Raw genomic sequence first — 18521 nt, forward strand, 5'->3', positions numbered from 1 at the left:
TTTTTCCTCATCTATATCTATATTCCTAATAGTTTTTTTGAATCTTTGTAGCTATAACATGTATTCATTTAAACAAGTATGGGACTGGGTATTAGTTAGTTTGTTTGGGTAAATTGTACACAGGGTGCACGCAAGAACTGTATATATCCTTAACAGCTTATAGTTTTGGACTTTTAAAAGTTTTTCCAAAAATGTACACATTTTAATAGGATTAAAGATTCCTATAGTAGCGCTGTGTTGCAAAATTACAAGAAAAAAAATTAAGTGAGGTTTAAAACTCCGTGCTTTGACAATGTAAGCAGGTCATTGCTGTTCAGAAATAACTATTTAAACATCTTACATAAAATTTTAATTTAAGATGGAATCTAAAACTGATTTAATCATTAATCTAACATTTATTCTTCAATATAAATGGATTAGCCTTCAAATACTCACCATAACTATTACTAGCTCTGGAAGGGTATATACACTTTTTGAGACACAGTGTATTTCTCCTGTTTTGCTCTATGATTTCCATTTACAGTAAAATGTAACAGTTTATTTTGGAAGAATTAAGGGTTACGGAAGTAAAAGGCTAAGTCAGAACATTCAAATTGAGAATTTAAAATACATTTTAATGAACAAATTTAACTTGAATATCTGACATATCATTGTTTAAAACTAATGCAACAAACTTGGGATTTGCTACATTGGTTTTAATGAGTGTCCGGTTTTGAAACGCTGTTTATTGAGTTTTAATAAGTAAGGAAGAACAAAGTAGAAGAGTAACTAAAGTAAGTGTTGCACTTCACAAATTTTCAATCCAGTAGTTGAACAGAATTTAGCATGACTTGTTAATGAAAGATTTGTCAGAAATATATGCTGTAATTTAGTGAATGTTGTGATGTAGAAATACTGGAAATAAATAAATAAATGTTTGTTGTGATGTCCATGGAAGTCCATTACATTTACATGGTTATTATCAAAGCTGTTCCGCAACTTTTCTTTCTTAGAATACCATGTAATATCCACTTTCAAGAGGAATCCTCTCGAACAGGCCTTCAGACGGCCCAATGTAAATCTAACCTCCAATCACCTTTTATATCACTATTGGATTGCTGTAAGCCATAAGGCCCCAGCATTCCTGTATGATACCTACCTCAGGATTACAGGAAGAAGCCCAAGGTAATGGTGACTAGCTCTGTGTTGTGTCCCTTTGGCTTTTTGCAATCCCATGTTTACACAATGAATACATTAACTAATTTTTTTCTTTGTTTGCAATTGTGATTGAACGAACCATTCAATCAGAGGAGATGTCTGATTCAAGTCTTCTGGAAAATGGTGCAGTATGGTTATTGTGCTGTCACTGAAGTGTCAAGATGTCTAGGACTGACTGAATTTGCTACCTATTGTGAATTCATTCTTTAAATAAGAGCTACTCAAAACATTTTGACCCTTATTTTTCTACAGAGTGTTACATAAATTTGATTTTCAAGAAGAATCCTTTAGAACAAGCAGTAAGGCGTCCCAATATTAAATTGCAGTCCAGCCCACTTATACATCATTATTGGACTACAGTCGGTCACATACTTCCTGCGTTGTTGTGCGATGTTGTTCTCAGGTTGACAGGTCAGAAACCGTGGTAAGAAAGAAAGGGCTAATTCTTTGCTAGAAAGGTGATGGAAGCTTGTTGGTGATGTAGATCAATGGCATGAGCTTTTTCTAATAGAAGAATCAACAATAACAGTAAAAGAGCTGGATATTTCTTGGACCTTAGAGGTTGCTTAAGGTTTACTTTGTTAAAGTGAATCTCACCACTGCAACCAATGACTAAGCTCTTTGAATAATTCTACTCTAGCACTGTTATTGAAATTATAAGCCAAAATGGATGGAAAAGGGAAGGGACTAGAATAGAAGAGATACGTTTCAAAAAAATTAATAATATGTCACTTAAAATGCATTGTATTCAACCATCATTTGGCTTATAATTCTTCTGGCTAAATTCTTAAGCAGACATAAGGTCTCCTTTAACTCATTTAAATTACACAATTATTTTGCTCTCCCTATTTGAAAGCTTTTTTTAAAAAAAAAATGCAGTTTTCAAACTTTATTTTACAGAACTGATGTCCACAAAATCTCCACCATTGATATCCAAGGAGATGGAAGAGATCTCTAATTCTGTTTCCATAGTAAACATAGCATTAAGAAAGAAGAAGGAAATCCTGTTTCTTGATTTGGGGGTTTTACATAATGTTTTAGCATGGCTTTTGCATTAAGAACTCTTATCAGACTTGACAGCTGCCATTGCAGTATCAGAGTTACCTTACTAGGTAACTTAATTCAGTCAGCATGCATAAAGCTTACTCTTGTGTAAAACTTGATTTAGACAGTTTCCTTTATTTCTGTGTTGGTACAGATTGGAAGCAATGACAAATATTTATACCTTTATCTTTGATAAAGCTACATAATTCCCATACCTCCCATATTTGTGTCCCTCAAACCAACCATGCTATGCATAAAGTCATGGAAAAACCTTTACTGCTGCTATATAACATATTACCAAAGTTCATACTAACATTCAAATTTGAAAACTTCTGCTAATTTAGGTTTGCTGTAGCTGGTAAAACATCAGCTGGTCTTGCTAAACAGAGAACATTTCAGTTTGTCCAATCCTGGTGCTACTACTGTTCCTGCTAAACCAAAATAATAAGATTGTCTAACAGATTTACAAGCCAGTAAGCAGCCAAAGTTGTAAGGAGTGAGTGAGAGAAGGAATGTCTAAAGCTTATGTTTATCCTTATTTGTATAGAAACTCTTTTACTGATTTTATTTGTCCATGCCAAATTATAGTAATTTCATCTAATACAAAACGTATGCCTGTCATTGACAGCAAAGTGGGCCACTACAGAATAAGGCATTAGACTTTGGAAGTGGGGATCCCTACACATGCAGGACAAAATGGCAGTCATCCATTCAAACAGATGATAAATTCTACATCTTCTTTTTAAGTTGTAACATAGTGTTGCTATGTAGGTTGTGATTAGAATTCCAAATTGATGCAAGTAGCTCTTTTATGACCAGTCAAGACCAAGACTTCTTGAAGTGAATCCCAAATGCCCCCAACCCTCATTTGACAATCACTTTAAAATGTTTTGAAGTGCTATTCAGACACCATTTCTTGTTGATCTCTTTCCACATCCCAATATCTGAAAGAGTTCATTTGAACTTCTTATATGGCATAGCAAATGCTAGAATGATTACTTGTTCATGAATCTAGAATCAGTGAAGAAAACATAATGAAAAAGGCAGGTATTTTCTATAGCAAATAATCAAACTAAATTATGAGCTCATCCTACACTCCACATGTAGACTTCACAGACATGGGTGCAGGCCTAAGTCTAGCATAACAGCAAAGTTCTGGACTGAGTTGCTATGGCAGTGAAATATGTCAGTGTGTAATATTCTATTTGCACAACACCTTGTGCCTCTTAGCTCTTCACTAATGTTGGGAAATCTGTAATGTGTGATCCTAAAACAACTACAACTGCCACAGATTTAGCTTGCTCAATTCAGTAGCATATATATTGAGCCAGAAATACTTCTAACTTGGAAGTGTAAAAACTCTAAAATTACAACAGCAAAACAGCAGAGAGGAAACAACCAGGCACATCTTAACACCTCTCAACAGGGGATTTTCCCAGGCTCAGCCAGGCCTTTAAATGCTAATGAAGGTGGTCAGTTGAAACATTCACACCTAACTCCAGCAGGGAAGAGCTCCTTGCCCCACCCCAGCCATTCCACAGATATATAAACCCATTGTCCTAATTCCAACAGACCTCACTACCTCTGAGGATGCTTGCCATAGATGCAGGCGAAACGTCAGGAGAAATGCCTCTAGAACATGGCCCTATAGCCCGAAAAACCCACAAGAACCCAGTGTTACTCTTGATTGCCTTCCTTCCTGAAAATATAGCCAGATCAGTTAAAATAAAAGTAGTTTATTTAGAAAGGGAGTAACTCTTTATTTGTCATGTTTTTCTACACATTCAACTGTATTTCAAAAATTCAATGCCTTGTTAAAATACTTATGTTCAGTATTTTCTTTTTCTGTTCTGCTGATTTTTTGTGCTTTTGAATGTTTGGGGAAAAAAGCTTTGGCTAAGCTCTTCTTAATATGGGTGAGAAATACATTTTCCCTTGATGTAGCTTACATGCTGCTCAGGTTCTTAGGTGTACTGTGATGTGCTAACATCCTCTTAGAACAATCCTTTTTATTTACCTTGTACTGGTTTGCTCGTGGCTAGTTATCGTTTCCAGAATGTAAGTCTCCTGTTATAACTATTGCTATAGGCATGCTCTCTCACACACAAACATACACATGGGCACACATATATACACATAATGGAATTTGGTCATACTGGCTCATATAGTGAAATGGCCATAATCTCTACTTAAAAAGTTAACTTTCCAAAGCAGTAATTGCTGGCTTTGTTTCTATTCTTCACTACACTTCCCATTATCACTGCTCTTTATTATCTGTCTCATTGATCATAAGGATCAGACTGGAAATGAATGTTTAGCACAACTGCGTATTCCAATCTGTTCCATTACAATCAGATGCTGTTACACTATTTACAGCAAGACTTATTTCCCAGCAATGAAAGGCAGACCCTCCTGGGTTAGATTGCTCCTTTCTCTTGCCCCGATAGGCAGGAGTGATACATAGCTTTGAGGAACACCTTCTTGTGAGAGCAACCCCTGATAAGACCAGTTTTCATTCCTTCCTCACATCCAGTAGGTCATGCTTTCCTTGCCTCTCTTTGCTATCAAAACAACAGCAGCAAGAATGCTCTCAATCTTCCTTGTATTCTTCATTGAGACCACCCGGCCCCCAAGTGTGAATTGCCTCTCACATATGGCTCACTCTTCAAGGGCCAAAGATATTAGCCCAGATATGTCCATGGCTTTTCCTTCCTTGAGAGAAGAACCTATGGGGAACGTGTTCAGGGCTAGTGAGTGAAGGAGAAAACCTCTGTTCTGCAACCTCTTTGCACTCCTAATGTGCAGCTAGTTAGGAGGGCAGGGATGATGCCACAGAGATCCAAAAGGAGAAAATACATTGGACTGAAGTCCCTTTCTTTAGCCTAGGTCAGAAATACTGACATTTATAGGATTCAAATCCATATACTCATACACTGTATTCATATAAGTTGCTTTCCAGTTTGACCCTAATGTTAGACTTCAATGTATTTTAGCAAGCTATTGCCACAGCTAGGCAATTGATGTTGATATAATATTTCTGCATATTAGTTGGAATCATTTACATTCATACCATGCATTTCACCAGTCAGTACAACCAATTATGACCTTGGAAAAGAGACATTTATTTTGTTATGAATGTCCATTTACTACATTCCTCTTTTGTCTGTAGAATATCATATATACTCGACTATAATTATTAGTAAAAACATTTGGTCAAGTATTAGACAAAAAAATAATATTGAAAACCTGGGGGATCTTCTTTATGGGTCAGAGTTGCTTCTGTAAAAGTTAAGATTGTCCCTCTCAGCTTGAGGAAGAAGAAATGAAAAATCCAAAAAGGCCCTGGACCCACCCCTCCTCCCCGGAAGCAGAGGATCCCCCCTTTTTGGACAATGCTTCGTGATCTGCTTTTGGATAGCCGACTTATTGATTGCCATGTGCACAAGTCCCTTTTTGTCAGTGATTTGTAGTCTCTTACTTCCGGGGAACAGAGACAGGCTCTTGGGCCTTTTCAGCAGCTTCAGCTTCCTCCTTCCTTTCTCCCCTGCGCAGATCACTCTAAGCTCACTTTGCAAGAAGTGCACATGCAAGCACTTCAAAGCCCACACATTGTGGCAGTCACAATTTAGTTTTGTCCTCATCCATCCAGCTTATTTAGATTGAACATGAGCAGTTAAACCTGCCAGATTTTTCTAAGTTCTTTAACATGGTTTTCCTTTGCTTTGTCCTTCACATCAATTTGTTACATCAACCTTCATTTTACCCTCAACTTATCCACTGATCTTAGTAAATTCTCTAATAATAGGCTCAAAACCTGCTCTTGATTTTCCATGAGATTAATTTAGAGTCGAGTATATATGGCAATAGAGAAAGGGGCATATGCTCATTGGGTGGGTTTCCTTTATGTAAAGCATGTGCAATGCTGAGCACTTTATTTTGCAAAGGAGCTGCTATTTGATAAAACTATCCCTAGAAATAAGTTTTCAGGAGCTGAGAGAAAGAGGCTAATGCTTATCTTGTAAAAAATAGGGGGGGGGGGGGGGGTTGATCTAACCAGTTATCTTAAAGGATAAAGGTTCTTAATTGGTTTTAGAAATCACAATGAAAAATAAAAATATAGCTCCTCTTCTTCCCTCCTTACTCTTTCATCACTTCTCATATTAAATATCTTTAAATACATATGTATAGTGTAAATTTTACAATAATGTATAAGCATGTAGTTGAGTTTATCTCAAAATTTTAAGTGCTATGCAGAAATGTTCCAATTTTATTCAATCTACTGGAATGCTTTGGTCTAATAGACAAATTAGTGTAACATGCATTGGTGTCTGGGCAGTTTACTTAGGGAGTTTTTAATGTGATCTTCCTGTATAACATATTTCTCTGGACTATAGGATGATGAAAACAATAACACGTCTTCACAAGGTTATGATGTTACTAGAATATTTCACCAGTAATTCTTGGGATTGGAACACAGACAATGTCAATATGCTTATGAACCAGCTGAGTCCTGAAGACAAAAAGGCAAGTGAAGTTTGTTACTCTGATTTGTCATGTATATAATACATAAATATTAATTTATTTTTCATGTCAGAGGCAAATTGGGAATACAATTATAGTGATTTTAAAAAACACAACCAAAGTTAAACCCTTGGCATTATACTAAATTTCCTTTGACCAGAAGCTGGCCACTTCAACTGCTACTGGTGTTGCTGTAAGTAGGTCCTCCATTGTGCATGTGGCAGGGCTCGGACTGCATTGTAGCAAGTGGCCTGTGGTTTGTTCTTCTCCACACTCACATGTAGTGGACTCCACTTTATAGCCCCATTTCTTAAGATTATCTCTGCATCTTGTGGTATCAGAGCAGCATGTCTCATTGATATGTCCATATTTTAATCCACATCTATTGCTGCATTTTACTGAGTATTTATTTAAACGAGAAGGGATTCATATGTTTGTTTGTGTGTGTGTGTGTGTATAAAAATTGACACTCTTATATGTATTTTGCTGTTGTTGTATATTCTGTTGCATTACTATGTGCTTCTGTGAGCTGCCCCAAGTCTCTTTTGGGAGATGGTAACGGGCTATAAATAAGGTTGTTATTATTGTTATTATTATTATTTTACTGACACAAAAACACAGTATGTCATAGCAAATGAGATCTATATGCTGGATTTCGTATCACAAAATCACGAGTCGAACACTTCCCAAGTGTCTAGGACTGTGTTATGTATTTTCGAATGATGCACGCAGATCCAAATAAGGTGACCTTTTGCAGTTGACAGATTGTGATTTTGTCAATGTTTATTGTTTCCAAATGCCGGCTGAGATCTTTTGGCATAGCACTCAGTGTGCTGATTACCACTGGGACCACCTGTACTGGCTTATGCCAGAGCCTTTGCAATTCGATTTTGAGGTCCTGATAACAGCTGAGTTTTTCCTGTTATTTTTCCTCAATGCGACTGTTACCCGGTATGGCGACATCAATAATCCAAACTTTTTTTCTTTTCTACAAACGTGATGCCTGGTGTATTGTGTTCCAAAACTTTGTCAGTCTGGATTCGAAAGTCCCACAGTATTTTTGCATGATCATTTTCCACCAATTTTTAAATAATCTTTATTGATTTTCTTTTACAGATTAAAAAATTAGATGGAGAGGGAGGAGAAAAGAAAATGAAAGGGAGGGAGGGAGAGGGGGGAAGCAGAAAGAAAGGAAAAGAAGGAGGGAAACGGAGAGAAAGTAAAAAAAAAGGGGGGGGTGCTGTGATATTTACAGTTCTTCCTTGCTCTTGACCATGGGCCAGAATTGGTGGGGATTCTCTATGCTGTTTCTTTCCTAAGTTGGTTTTCTGCTCCAGATGGATGGATTTTCCTTTATTTTTCTATTCATAGCATGATCTTCATCTTCTCCGGTTTAAAAAAATTGATTAATTGTGACCAGTCTGTCTTTTCTAGTTCTGTTTTGATTGTGAGCTAGATGTTGAATTAGTAAATCCATGTTCATAATCTCTATCATTTTTATCAACCATTCTTGTCTCGTTGGGATTTCTTCTGTTTTCCAGTGCCTTTCGAGTACAATTCTTGCAGCAGTAGTTAGATAAGTGAAGAGGATATATTTATTTTTTTCCAATTTGTTATCTGTGATTCCTAGCAAGAAAAGTTCTGGGTTGAATTTTATTTGTTCTTGGGTTATTTTTTGGGTTGCATTGTGAATTGTTTTCCAATATTTTCTTATTTTATTGCAACTCCACCACATATGTAGGAATGTACCCTTCTCGTTTTTGCATTTCCAGCACGTTGCTTCTAGATTCTTATAACACTTTGCTAATTTTTCGGGTGTGTGGTACCACTGTTACTGCATTTTGTACCAGTTTTCCTGTAGTTCATATGAATAAGTATATTTTGTTTTAGTATACCATATTAGTTCCCATTCACTGAGTCCTATGGAGCATCCTACGCTTGAGGCCCACTTTACCATGCAGTCTTTGACTGTCTCTTTTTCCTGCGCCCATTCTGATAGTTTCTTATATATTTTAGAGATGGTTTTACTTTGAGAGAGCATTATTTAGTCCCAGGTCGTCTCCTTTGTCATAAAGCCTCTTTTCTTGTCCACATTATAGTACTCTCTAATTTGTCAGTATTGAAACCATGAAATGTCTTTATACTTTTCATTTAATTCCTCTTGTGTCTTTATCAAAAAGTTCCAATTTTGTCTCTTTAGAAGCTCTTTGTAAGGAGACCATGGTTCTCCCTCCAATCGTTTAGAAATGTTTGAGTCATTCTGCTAGTAGGTTTGGGTAGAGTTTATAATCCACATTTAGTAAGGAAATAGGTCTATAGTTCTTGACTTCACAGGGGTCTGAACCTTCTTTTGGGATCATACTAATATTCGCCATTTTCCAGGAGCCTGGGATCTTTTTGGTGTTCAGGGCTTCATTCATTACTCTTTTTAAGTGGGGTGGATTTTCCACCAATTCTTTACTGCTGGCAGGTGGTACTGATGACATAAGTTCCAGTGAATCATTTGGGCCACAGAGCTGTGCCTTTGTTTGCAGTCAGTCTGTGCAATTTTCTTGCAACAGCTGAGGATGTGGTCCATGGTTTCATCAGCTTCCTTGCTCAGTCTGCATTTTAGGTCATCAGTTGATTTTTAAATCCTGGCCTTAATTGCATTTCTTCTAATGGCTTGCTCCTGGGCTGCAACAATCAGGTCTTCCTTCTTCTTCTTCTTCTTCAGTGTTCCATTCGTGAGACATAACCAGGTCTTCTATTATTATTATTATTATTATTATTATTATTATTATTATTATGAGCTACATCCACTGTTTTAACATGGTGAGATGTATTCCATACCGGGCATGCATATTCAGCAGCAGAGTAGCAAAACGCAAGGGCAGATATCTTCATATATCTAGTTGGGATCCCCAGGTTGTGCCAGTGAGTTCTTGTATGATATGATTTCTAGCATCCACCTTTTCCTTGATAGTCAAGCAGTGCTTCTTGTAAGTCAGAGCACAGTCCAGAGTGACTCCCAGGTATTTTGGTGTGTTGCATAAGTATTAATAAATAAGTATTAATGTGTGGTCATATCAAAGGAGCAGAATAAAAGTCAACTCAGAAATAAAACCTGATAAGGTAAAGTTGTACTCATGCTTTTATTGTTGCTGCTGTAGTTTAGTTTTTCGCAGATTGAAACAAAACATTAGAAGTGTTGTCTACACTATTGTTTTTTTATATGTGATTAATTCAAATAGATTTAATGGCCTTATTTCATATTGAATAGAAATTAGACAGTAAAATTTGATTTTATTTCATTTGAATGAAATAAAAATCTGTTTGACAAACTAGCCCTGCTCTATGCAGACTATCTAATTGTTAAACGATTGAGGCTAAACTCAATTACTTTTAATCAGAGTGTGCCTGTGCCTGTTGAGCTGAGAACTTTTTAAGTCAGGGGTCCTCAAACTTTTTAAACTGGGGGCCAGTTCACTGTCCCTCAGACCGTTGGAGGGCCGGACTATAGTTTTAAAAAAAAAATCAATTAAAAAATCCCTCTACACATTGCACATATCTTATTTTGCTGTGTGGAAGGGTTCTTTCTCGCCCTCTTTAGGCAGTAATTCCAGGAGCAGAGAATGGGAAATCTTCCTATTTCTAGTCTGAACAAAATCTGGCTACCAGTATTTTAAAAACTCTAAAATTTTAACTGTAAATAAAGAACAACACTCAAACATGGGGGAACTCCAGACAAGAAACAATCAGGGCCGGCTAATCACCTCTCAACAAAGGATTCTCCCTAAAAACTGTCAGGCTATGAAATGGTAATCAAGGTGGCCAATTGAAACATTCATACCTACCTCCAACAGACAAGAGTTCTTTCTCCCTCCCTGGATCTTCCACAATTTTCCTAGTTAAAGGTTTTCCTCTGACATGAAGACCAGTCGTGTCTGACTCTGGGGTGTGGTGCTCACCTGCATTTCTAAGTCGAAGAGCCGGCGTTGTCCGTAGACACCTCCAAGATCATGTGGCCGGCATGACTGAATGGAGTGCCGGGGCAGCCCCACGCAGCCTACTCACGCGTAAAGCACCTCATGGGCCCAATGGGCAGCGTGAGCCAGCCAAGGGAGGCTGCCCCAGCGCTCCATGCAGTCATGCCAGCCACATGACCTTGGATGTGTCTACGGACAACGCTGACTCTTCGACTTAGAAATGCAGATGAGCACCACACCCCAGAGTCAGACACGACTGGACATCATGGCTGGCTGGCTCACGCTGCCCATCGGGCCTGACGGATAGCGTGAGCCAGCCAAGGGAGGGGCACTGTGTGTGGGGGGGAGGCGCTCCTCCTCCGCGGGCCGGATAAGTGCCCTTGGCGGGCCGGAAGTGGCCCACAGGCCGTAGTTTGAGGACCCCTGTTTTAAGTATACTTAGCTGAGTTCCATTGATTATAATAGATGTACTAGAGTTGGAAAATAACAGTTAATTGTACCTCCTGATACTAACTTTATATCATACCGATTATCATGTTCATGCCAGCCTTCTTTTGGTAGATCAATAGTCTATGAATTAATTGCTATATTGCACAGGTGTTCATGTGTGAATGTTCAGAAAAAACTTATATCTCAGAAAAAGAAAAGAATGAATTGCAATTATAGTTTCTAAAATGAATGTAGCTGTAGAATCATAGAGCAATAGTCTACTTAGAAGAGTTCTAAACATTAAAACTCAAATTGTTTGGATCAAGGCAACGTTCAAATAATTGTGCTTGTTTATTTTTTAAAGGTATGTTCATTCTTGTCTGTGCATCTACAAAATCGCAACTCATTTGCCTGGCTTGTAAAGTATTTTTAACAGATGTCCCAGGCTATTTTTGAAAAATTTCATGAATTTCCACAGTAACTTATGGCACAAGGAAACTATTACTCTGTCAAAAGTCCCATTCTGACCTCATGCAAAGGATGTTAGTTCAGTCTGGCTCCACTGATGTGGATGGCTTCAATGACAATTCATGTCAGGAAATGTCCATGAAGGAAAAACGAACGTTAGCTAGTGTTCTTTGGTATTGTCCCATATAAACATGCATTTTCCACATTTATCCTAGAAATCCGTGAGAGTATGGTTATGTGGAAGGAAGTGTACAGAGTGCCATAAAATGCTTTTTGAAAAATGGTAATGCAGTTGTTTAACCTGTTCAGCAAGTTTGTATGATGATTACCTATGTTTGATGAGCCCTAGCTGATCCCACCAATAAAAGCAAAAAAAAAAAAAAATACAAAAGCTAGAGAACACCCTATAGAATCTACAGGGAAAAAAACCTGAGACACATTCCAATCTGCTTAATAGATGACTGTATTTTAGCCTATATACATTTATGTGGCTGTCTTCAAGGGCTGTCTAAAAACATAAAAATAAAAATAGATTTAAAATTTAAAAGAACACATAGGTCTATAATAAGATAAACATAATATAACTTTTTTTTTAAAGTGTACACTTCTTAAAACCTATAAGTACTGATACAAAATCTAACTGCAGAAATTTCTGAAGCTGAGAATCTCATTCCATTTGCTGGACAGAAAAGAAACGTGAACTAAGCTCTAGGGTTTTTTATCTTAGCAGATGGTCTGGAAAAGGAGAGACAAGGGAAAAAGGCGAAGTGATATAACATTCAAGAATGTATACATGCAACTGGATTGGAAAAACATCTGAAATAGGTTTACAGAAGCAGAAGAGAAACAAGCTTTTTAATCTGTCCTCTAGGAAAAAAATCAGTTTTAATATATGGTCTGCTTAAAGAAAGAAGCAGAGTGGATTTTAAAATTAAGATATTTAGCTTAAATAGGAATAAATGAAGAGCTTGATCTCCCATTTCTGTAAATTTATATTTATATATTTGTTTTTATATAGCAGCTGTAGAAATATATATACTGGAATACATTGAGCTTTTTCTAAAATAAAGCAGCCACAGATGTGTTCCCCTTTTTCCTGTGGATCCCATAGATAATAACAGATATATGAACTCCTTCTTTTAAATTCTACATATTTGACAGTCTCAGATCTCAGCAGCTTGTCTCTAAAATGACATAACTGAATAATACTGCTGATCTCTGAAAATTGTGTGACTTGTAAATCTGACTAAGTGATGACTATCTTTGCAAAATACCTGCATTTCATCACATAATAGTCACACACTCGTTTTTTTAGTCAAAAAAGGGATTATGCAGTGAAATATGATAATATACAAATAAAATATAGATGCCTCTTTTCTGTGTTGTTGAAACTTCTACAATGAAATTAAACTAAAATTCATTATATTTATTCATTATATATATTATATTTAAGATGGGAGGGACCCATAGGAATTACAGAATATTTACTGCTGTTCAGATTGATTCTTCATAAAAGTGGGAAGATGTCATTGACTTTTCAAAAGGCACTGTCAACATTCTTATAAATTTTGTAATGGCAGAAGATATTTCATTGTTGCCAGTATACCTTCTTATGTATAATAATTTTGTCTCAAATCAGGCCTGGTTGAATCCAAGCAGTGTTCCCTATGGATCTGGATTGGGCCCAAGGACTACCTATACTAAGATGGCTTTTTTTGTTTTTTTTAATGGCAGGCATTTAATTTTGATGTTCGACAGTTACATTGGGCAGAATATATGGAAAACTACTGCATGGGAACAAAGAAGTATGTACTGAATGAGGAAATGTCTGGTCTCCCTGCAGCTCGGAAACATTTAAACAAGTATGTATATTTAATATTTTATAGACCAATATATATTTACTTGGTGTAAATTTCACAAGCCCATCAATGTTGAAACATTCTTGGAACAGGCCATGTTAATACTTCTGTTAGTAAATTCTTCTAGGGAAAACAAACAAACAAACAAAAACCATTGAACATTCCGTGTGCCCCATCACATGCAAGCCCTTTCCCATCTTAACTATTAAGATCTAGCAGAGATAAGTTTCATTGGGTCATTCTAGAGAGTGAATTTCCAGGACCCATTTTATTCTGTTTTGATGTATTTTTCCCAGATCTTACCATTTATATTAGAAACCAGCAAGAGATGGAACTTTGGAAGTGAACTTTGGAGCCTATCTGCTTCTTTAAACATCTCAGTTAAAAAGTTATGGTTTTTTTTCTCAGTCTCTATTTTGAAGTCATTCCATGTTTTTGTTACTCTCAGAAACTACTGCTCAGTTGCTCTTTAGTATTCCACTAAATAAGAACTTAACTACACCTTCTTGTTCATAGTTTAGGATTAAATGTTAAAATATTTTGTCCATTTTGTGGATCTTTAACCCTCCCCTTTCCTTCATGATGGTGGAAAGAGTGGGTTTATAAGTGCTCAAGTGGCATTAAATTTTTGCATGCGATATGGAATTTGTATGATAAACATGAAAATAAAGCTCTATTACTAAAAGATTGTTTGTATTCACTTATTGCATAAAGCAACTTTCATACAAGAATCTGATTGCTAAGTCTCTCATCTTGTATCCAAATGTTTAGTAGATGTAAAATATTCCTGCGTAATAGAATGGCAAGGTCATAGAATAGTTTGAAGTGCTACTATACCCTAGAGCTGTTGCACCATTACCTAATTTGCTGATCAGCATATGTTTTCTATAATTTTTTCCTCCTTTCTTTGCATTTGATTCCTTTCTAGGCTACGGAACATACGTTATGGCTTCAATACAGTGCTTGTGATCCTCATCTGGCGTATTTTCATTGCAAGGTCTCAAATGGCAAGAAATATTTGGTATTTTGTTGTGAGCCTGTGTTACAAGTTCCTATCATACTTCAGAGCATCCAGCACTATGAGATACTGAAGATGGCATTTCTAGCATTAGGACATCTATGCATATGGTGGTCTAATGGCACAAAGCCGTGTATTGTACCTGCTCATCTCGTCTTTTGTAAAAACATGAAATTTTAGATCTGGATTGTGAAATACAGTACACGTGATGCTTAATTGTGTATTTCTGTGAAGATTATATGGCTGATACTGGATCAATCTGTCATAGGCAAATATGTAGATTTATTATCCAAACAGATTCAATATCTCTGTATGAGGAAACACGTTAGGCCACCGACCAGTGTAACTGTGCAATTCTGGAATGCTTTGAATTAAAATCTGCCTTAACATAGTAAACTTAATTTTTATTGCAAATAAGCGCATTTAGTTAAGGTGAACAAATTATTGGCTTAGAGGGGAGATCTATTTATTTGTGACTTTTCAAGTGCAACTGGGTCATCTGGTTAAACATATGAGATCTGTCTTTGTAAATGATGGTGATTTGGGCCTTCTGCTATTCTTCATACCTCATTCATAGTTATTTGAATGATACAATGGAGATTATTAACAGAAACTAATCGTCATAATTGAAAGCCTTTTTTTGCTTCTAAACTTGATAATGCACCTACTGATCAAGATTGACCCACAGGAAATGGAAATAATTGTTCACAGTCTAGATGTGCATGCAGCATCAACAGGTGTACTTGTTCCCCTTTATATAATTTGCAAAGGTGGGGTTCTTCAAGGGAAAAATGTAGCTGGTATGCAGTATTTTTCTTCCCATTTTTTAAAATTATGGTTAAAATAATTATAGTATGGTCAAGGAAATAAATGATCTTAAAAGAAATAGAGATGCCCCCTTATGCCACCTTAGAGATCGAACTATTTAGAAATGGCCAAGGAAATTCAAAATATTAAAGCAACATTTTTCCTCTATTGCCTCAATTTTAAAAAATGAAATTGTTTCTTTTATAAAGCAGTGGAGTCAACATACTTACGCTAAATGAAATTTATCAGAGTTTTGGTAAATGCTAGAAAGCAAAAAGGGTAGTAACTGAAAACACTGAATGGAAATTAGTTGAATAAATATATTTTTCTTCAGGTTTTACTTTGAGCAGGGAAAATTTTTGAAAGGTTTTATTAAAACCCTTTAAAACACATCTGCATAGATTTTGTGGTAACGTCAACACTCCTTTTAAAAATATAGTCCACTATTATCTGTGCAGTGTGGCAGAAAGTTGACCAACATCTGCTCCACCCTTTATTAGCAGTATATCTAAGTAAATTGTAAGTGAGTTTTCAATGAATTATACAAATGTTTTTCACAATGCACATGTGTCCTATACTTAAAATTCCACATACGAATTTTGGTTTGCTACTGTGGAGATATTCCATACAAGTTGCATCTAATTTTAGAGGGGAAACATCCTTGTTGATTAAATTGCTCTCTTGTACTTAAGTATATCATTTGTTTGTTTTTTAAAAGAAAAAATGTATATAATCTTTCCAGAGATACAAAATGTTGCATAGTCAAGGACCACACTGTTAAGTGTGTGAGAGACTTTTGTGACAGTGATGGAAGTACAATAAATTGTGGACTGTGTGATTTAAGGTTTTACAGTTGGCTGCAATACTCCTACTATATCCTGTTACAGCTGCTCCCTTAACTCCCATCCATCATTGGAACTGCAAGTTGATTTAGCATTTAGGCACATTGTGGAGTTACTTGGTTTTTAGACAAGATATCTGTAACCCAACAAGCAACCATGCAGTGTGAGAGTGTGTTTGTTTGTGTGTGTGTGTGTGTGTGTGTTTATGTGGTTGAATTTGGTGAAAGCCAAATTTGGGTGTTTGTTTTAGATGTTCATTTTATCCACGCAACTTGTTTTTGTGGAAGAAATTATAGTTCACCCCTTAAACTAATGCAATGGAGAAAATGCCAATGATTATAATAGTGAAAGAAATCCTGTGTTAATGTAATTGTTAAAGTTTTTGTATTAGTCTTTACTATCTAACAAGACTGCTATTGGGTCCTAGCATTTCTGTTTAATTTGGATGGTTATCAAACATTTTCATACACAGAACACCATGCTGTGCTACAAGAATATTTGACATTCCACACAAATTGGGATTGTTGTGACATTTTCTCATATATACACTGTTGATGTTCATGCTGCAGTTTCATTGTAATCAGTTTCATCAATTTTTAAAAAATACAATCTCCAAAATTTAAGTACTTGTCTGGAAAGACCTACTGGTTTCTTGAAACTGTAAATCTTATATGCAGCAACAAAATTCAAAAACAAATCACCCAGCAAGTGTGCCAGAATTTAAAATTGGGACCAGAAGAAGAACATTATCCTTCAGTGGAGTTTTCTGCTGTGAGATGAGATTCTGAAAACAAAACTTTAAATCATACAGTTTTATAAAATAGAAATATTGGGTGCCTTTGTTTGTAAACCAAAAATAAACAAATTCCTGAATCTGATGTTTGTTTAATGTATCAACTTCTTTTAATGTGCTTGGAAATTCTTTATCTGAAAATATTTTGAGTGCTTTGAAATAGACATTGGAAGGTACTTGAAATGAGATTAACAGCTAATGGAGTCTTTATTCCATAAACAAAGATGAACATTGTGTAGAATTGCTTTCTGCATCACTGTTAAATAGTCTCATTATTTTTAAAGACTTTAAAAATATATTTCTTCCTATACTAATATAAATGCTAATGTAGCCACTAAAGTTTTAAACTAATGGAGGAAATTAATCAGCCATTCTGCATTATTGCCTTACTGAATAAAGAAAAACATGATCCATGTTTACTCAGAGCGAGTCAGTGGGCTCTATCCAGTAGTGGATGGCTGCTCCAGCATCAGCAGCATCCCAGGGAAGAGGATTTATTCTTCCCACTGCAAATCTACCCCCCTCAACCTGCTCTAGATGGCTGGGAAAGTTTTCAGAATTGCGTTGCGGGAGACAACAGAGGGGAAAGGCATGTATCATCTTAGTTTGTGAGGTTTTTAAAATTGCTTTGGTTTCTCCACTTTGTAAAAAGTTGAGAAAGTCACATTTCTGATCACCAGTTTAACTTTCTGTGATAAGCTATAGAAGGTTAAATCAGTTACTGGACTGATGTGTGTTTCATTCAACTTTTTATATATCACAGAAATTTCTATGACTTACATGTAGGCCTACAAAGGGCACCAGATCCTGTATAATAAACAAAGTTAAGCATGCTCAGCCCTGTTTAATACTTGAATGGGAGACTGCCAACAAATACTAGTTGCTGTAAGCTATATTTTCGAGCAGTGGTTCTCAACCTGTGGGTCCCCAGATGTTTTGGTCTTCAAATTCCAGAAATCCTAATAGCTGGTAAACTGGCAGGGATTTCTGGGAGTTGTAGACCAAAACACCTGGGGGCCCACAGGTTGGGAATCACTGAAACTGGCAAAAATCAACTCTTGAGTCTTGTCTAAGAAAATCCTGTGAAATGCATGGGGTCACTGCAGGTTGACAAGCAATTTGAAGGCACCTCCATAAATGACAAATAATAAATGCACATTAAGATTTGATGTGTGACAGTTGCCTACTTCATTCCAATATCATAAGGAATAAAAATAGATAACCCTGAACAAGATGTCTTCGTATAAAAATTATATATTGGTCTGCACTTCTGCAGAGATAGATGAGAACATGCATTTGTTCTTGAATCGAGTAGTCAATTAGTAATTACTAGTTGCCTCATTTTTAGGTCACCAAAGAGATTCCAAATGGTTTATATCCCTAGGGATCATCTGTTTCACACTGCCAGTTAAGATCCCAGTGACTTAGTATGCCAGCTCCTTGCCCTGTGTCATGTTGCTGCAATTAAAGTTCCGTGTCTTCCTTTAAACTGAGATTTGTATCTATTTTCATGTAGTTGATAAGATTGTAAGTCTCCTTTTTAAATAATTGACAAAATACAAGATGATTTTGGGA

General features: G+C 36.3%; 1 protein-coding gene across 4 annotated transcripts in view; it reads left to right on the forward strand.

Annotated features, from left to right (window-relative positions):
- The window catches only part of FAR1 (fatty acyl-CoA reductase 1), a 46279-nt gene extending 29248 nt beyond the window's left edge, over positions 1-17031 (forward strand). For all 4 annotated transcript variants that reach the window (XM_060766728.2, XM_060766747.2, XM_060766735.2 and 1 more), the window contains 4 exons: positions 993-1164; positions 6636-6765; positions 13362-13489; positions 14415-17031. In XM_060766728.2, coding sequence (XP_060622711.1) covers positions 993-1164; positions 6636-6765; positions 13362-13489; positions 14415-14577 — 593 coding nt within the window. In that variant the 3' untranslated portion in view covers positions 14578-17031. The remainder of the gene's footprint in view (positions 1-992; positions 1165-6635; positions 6766-13361; positions 13490-14414) is intronic.
- The last annotated feature ends 1490 nt before the right edge of the window (positions 17032-18521 follow it).

This window comes from Anolis sagrei, chromosome 1 (assembly GCF_037176765.1).
Source record: "Anolis sagrei isolate rAnoSag1 chromosome 1, rAnoSag1.mat, whole genome shotgun sequence".
Lineage (NCBI taxonomy): Eukaryota > Metazoa > Chordata > Lepidosauria > Squamata > Dactyloidae > Anolis > Anolis sagrei.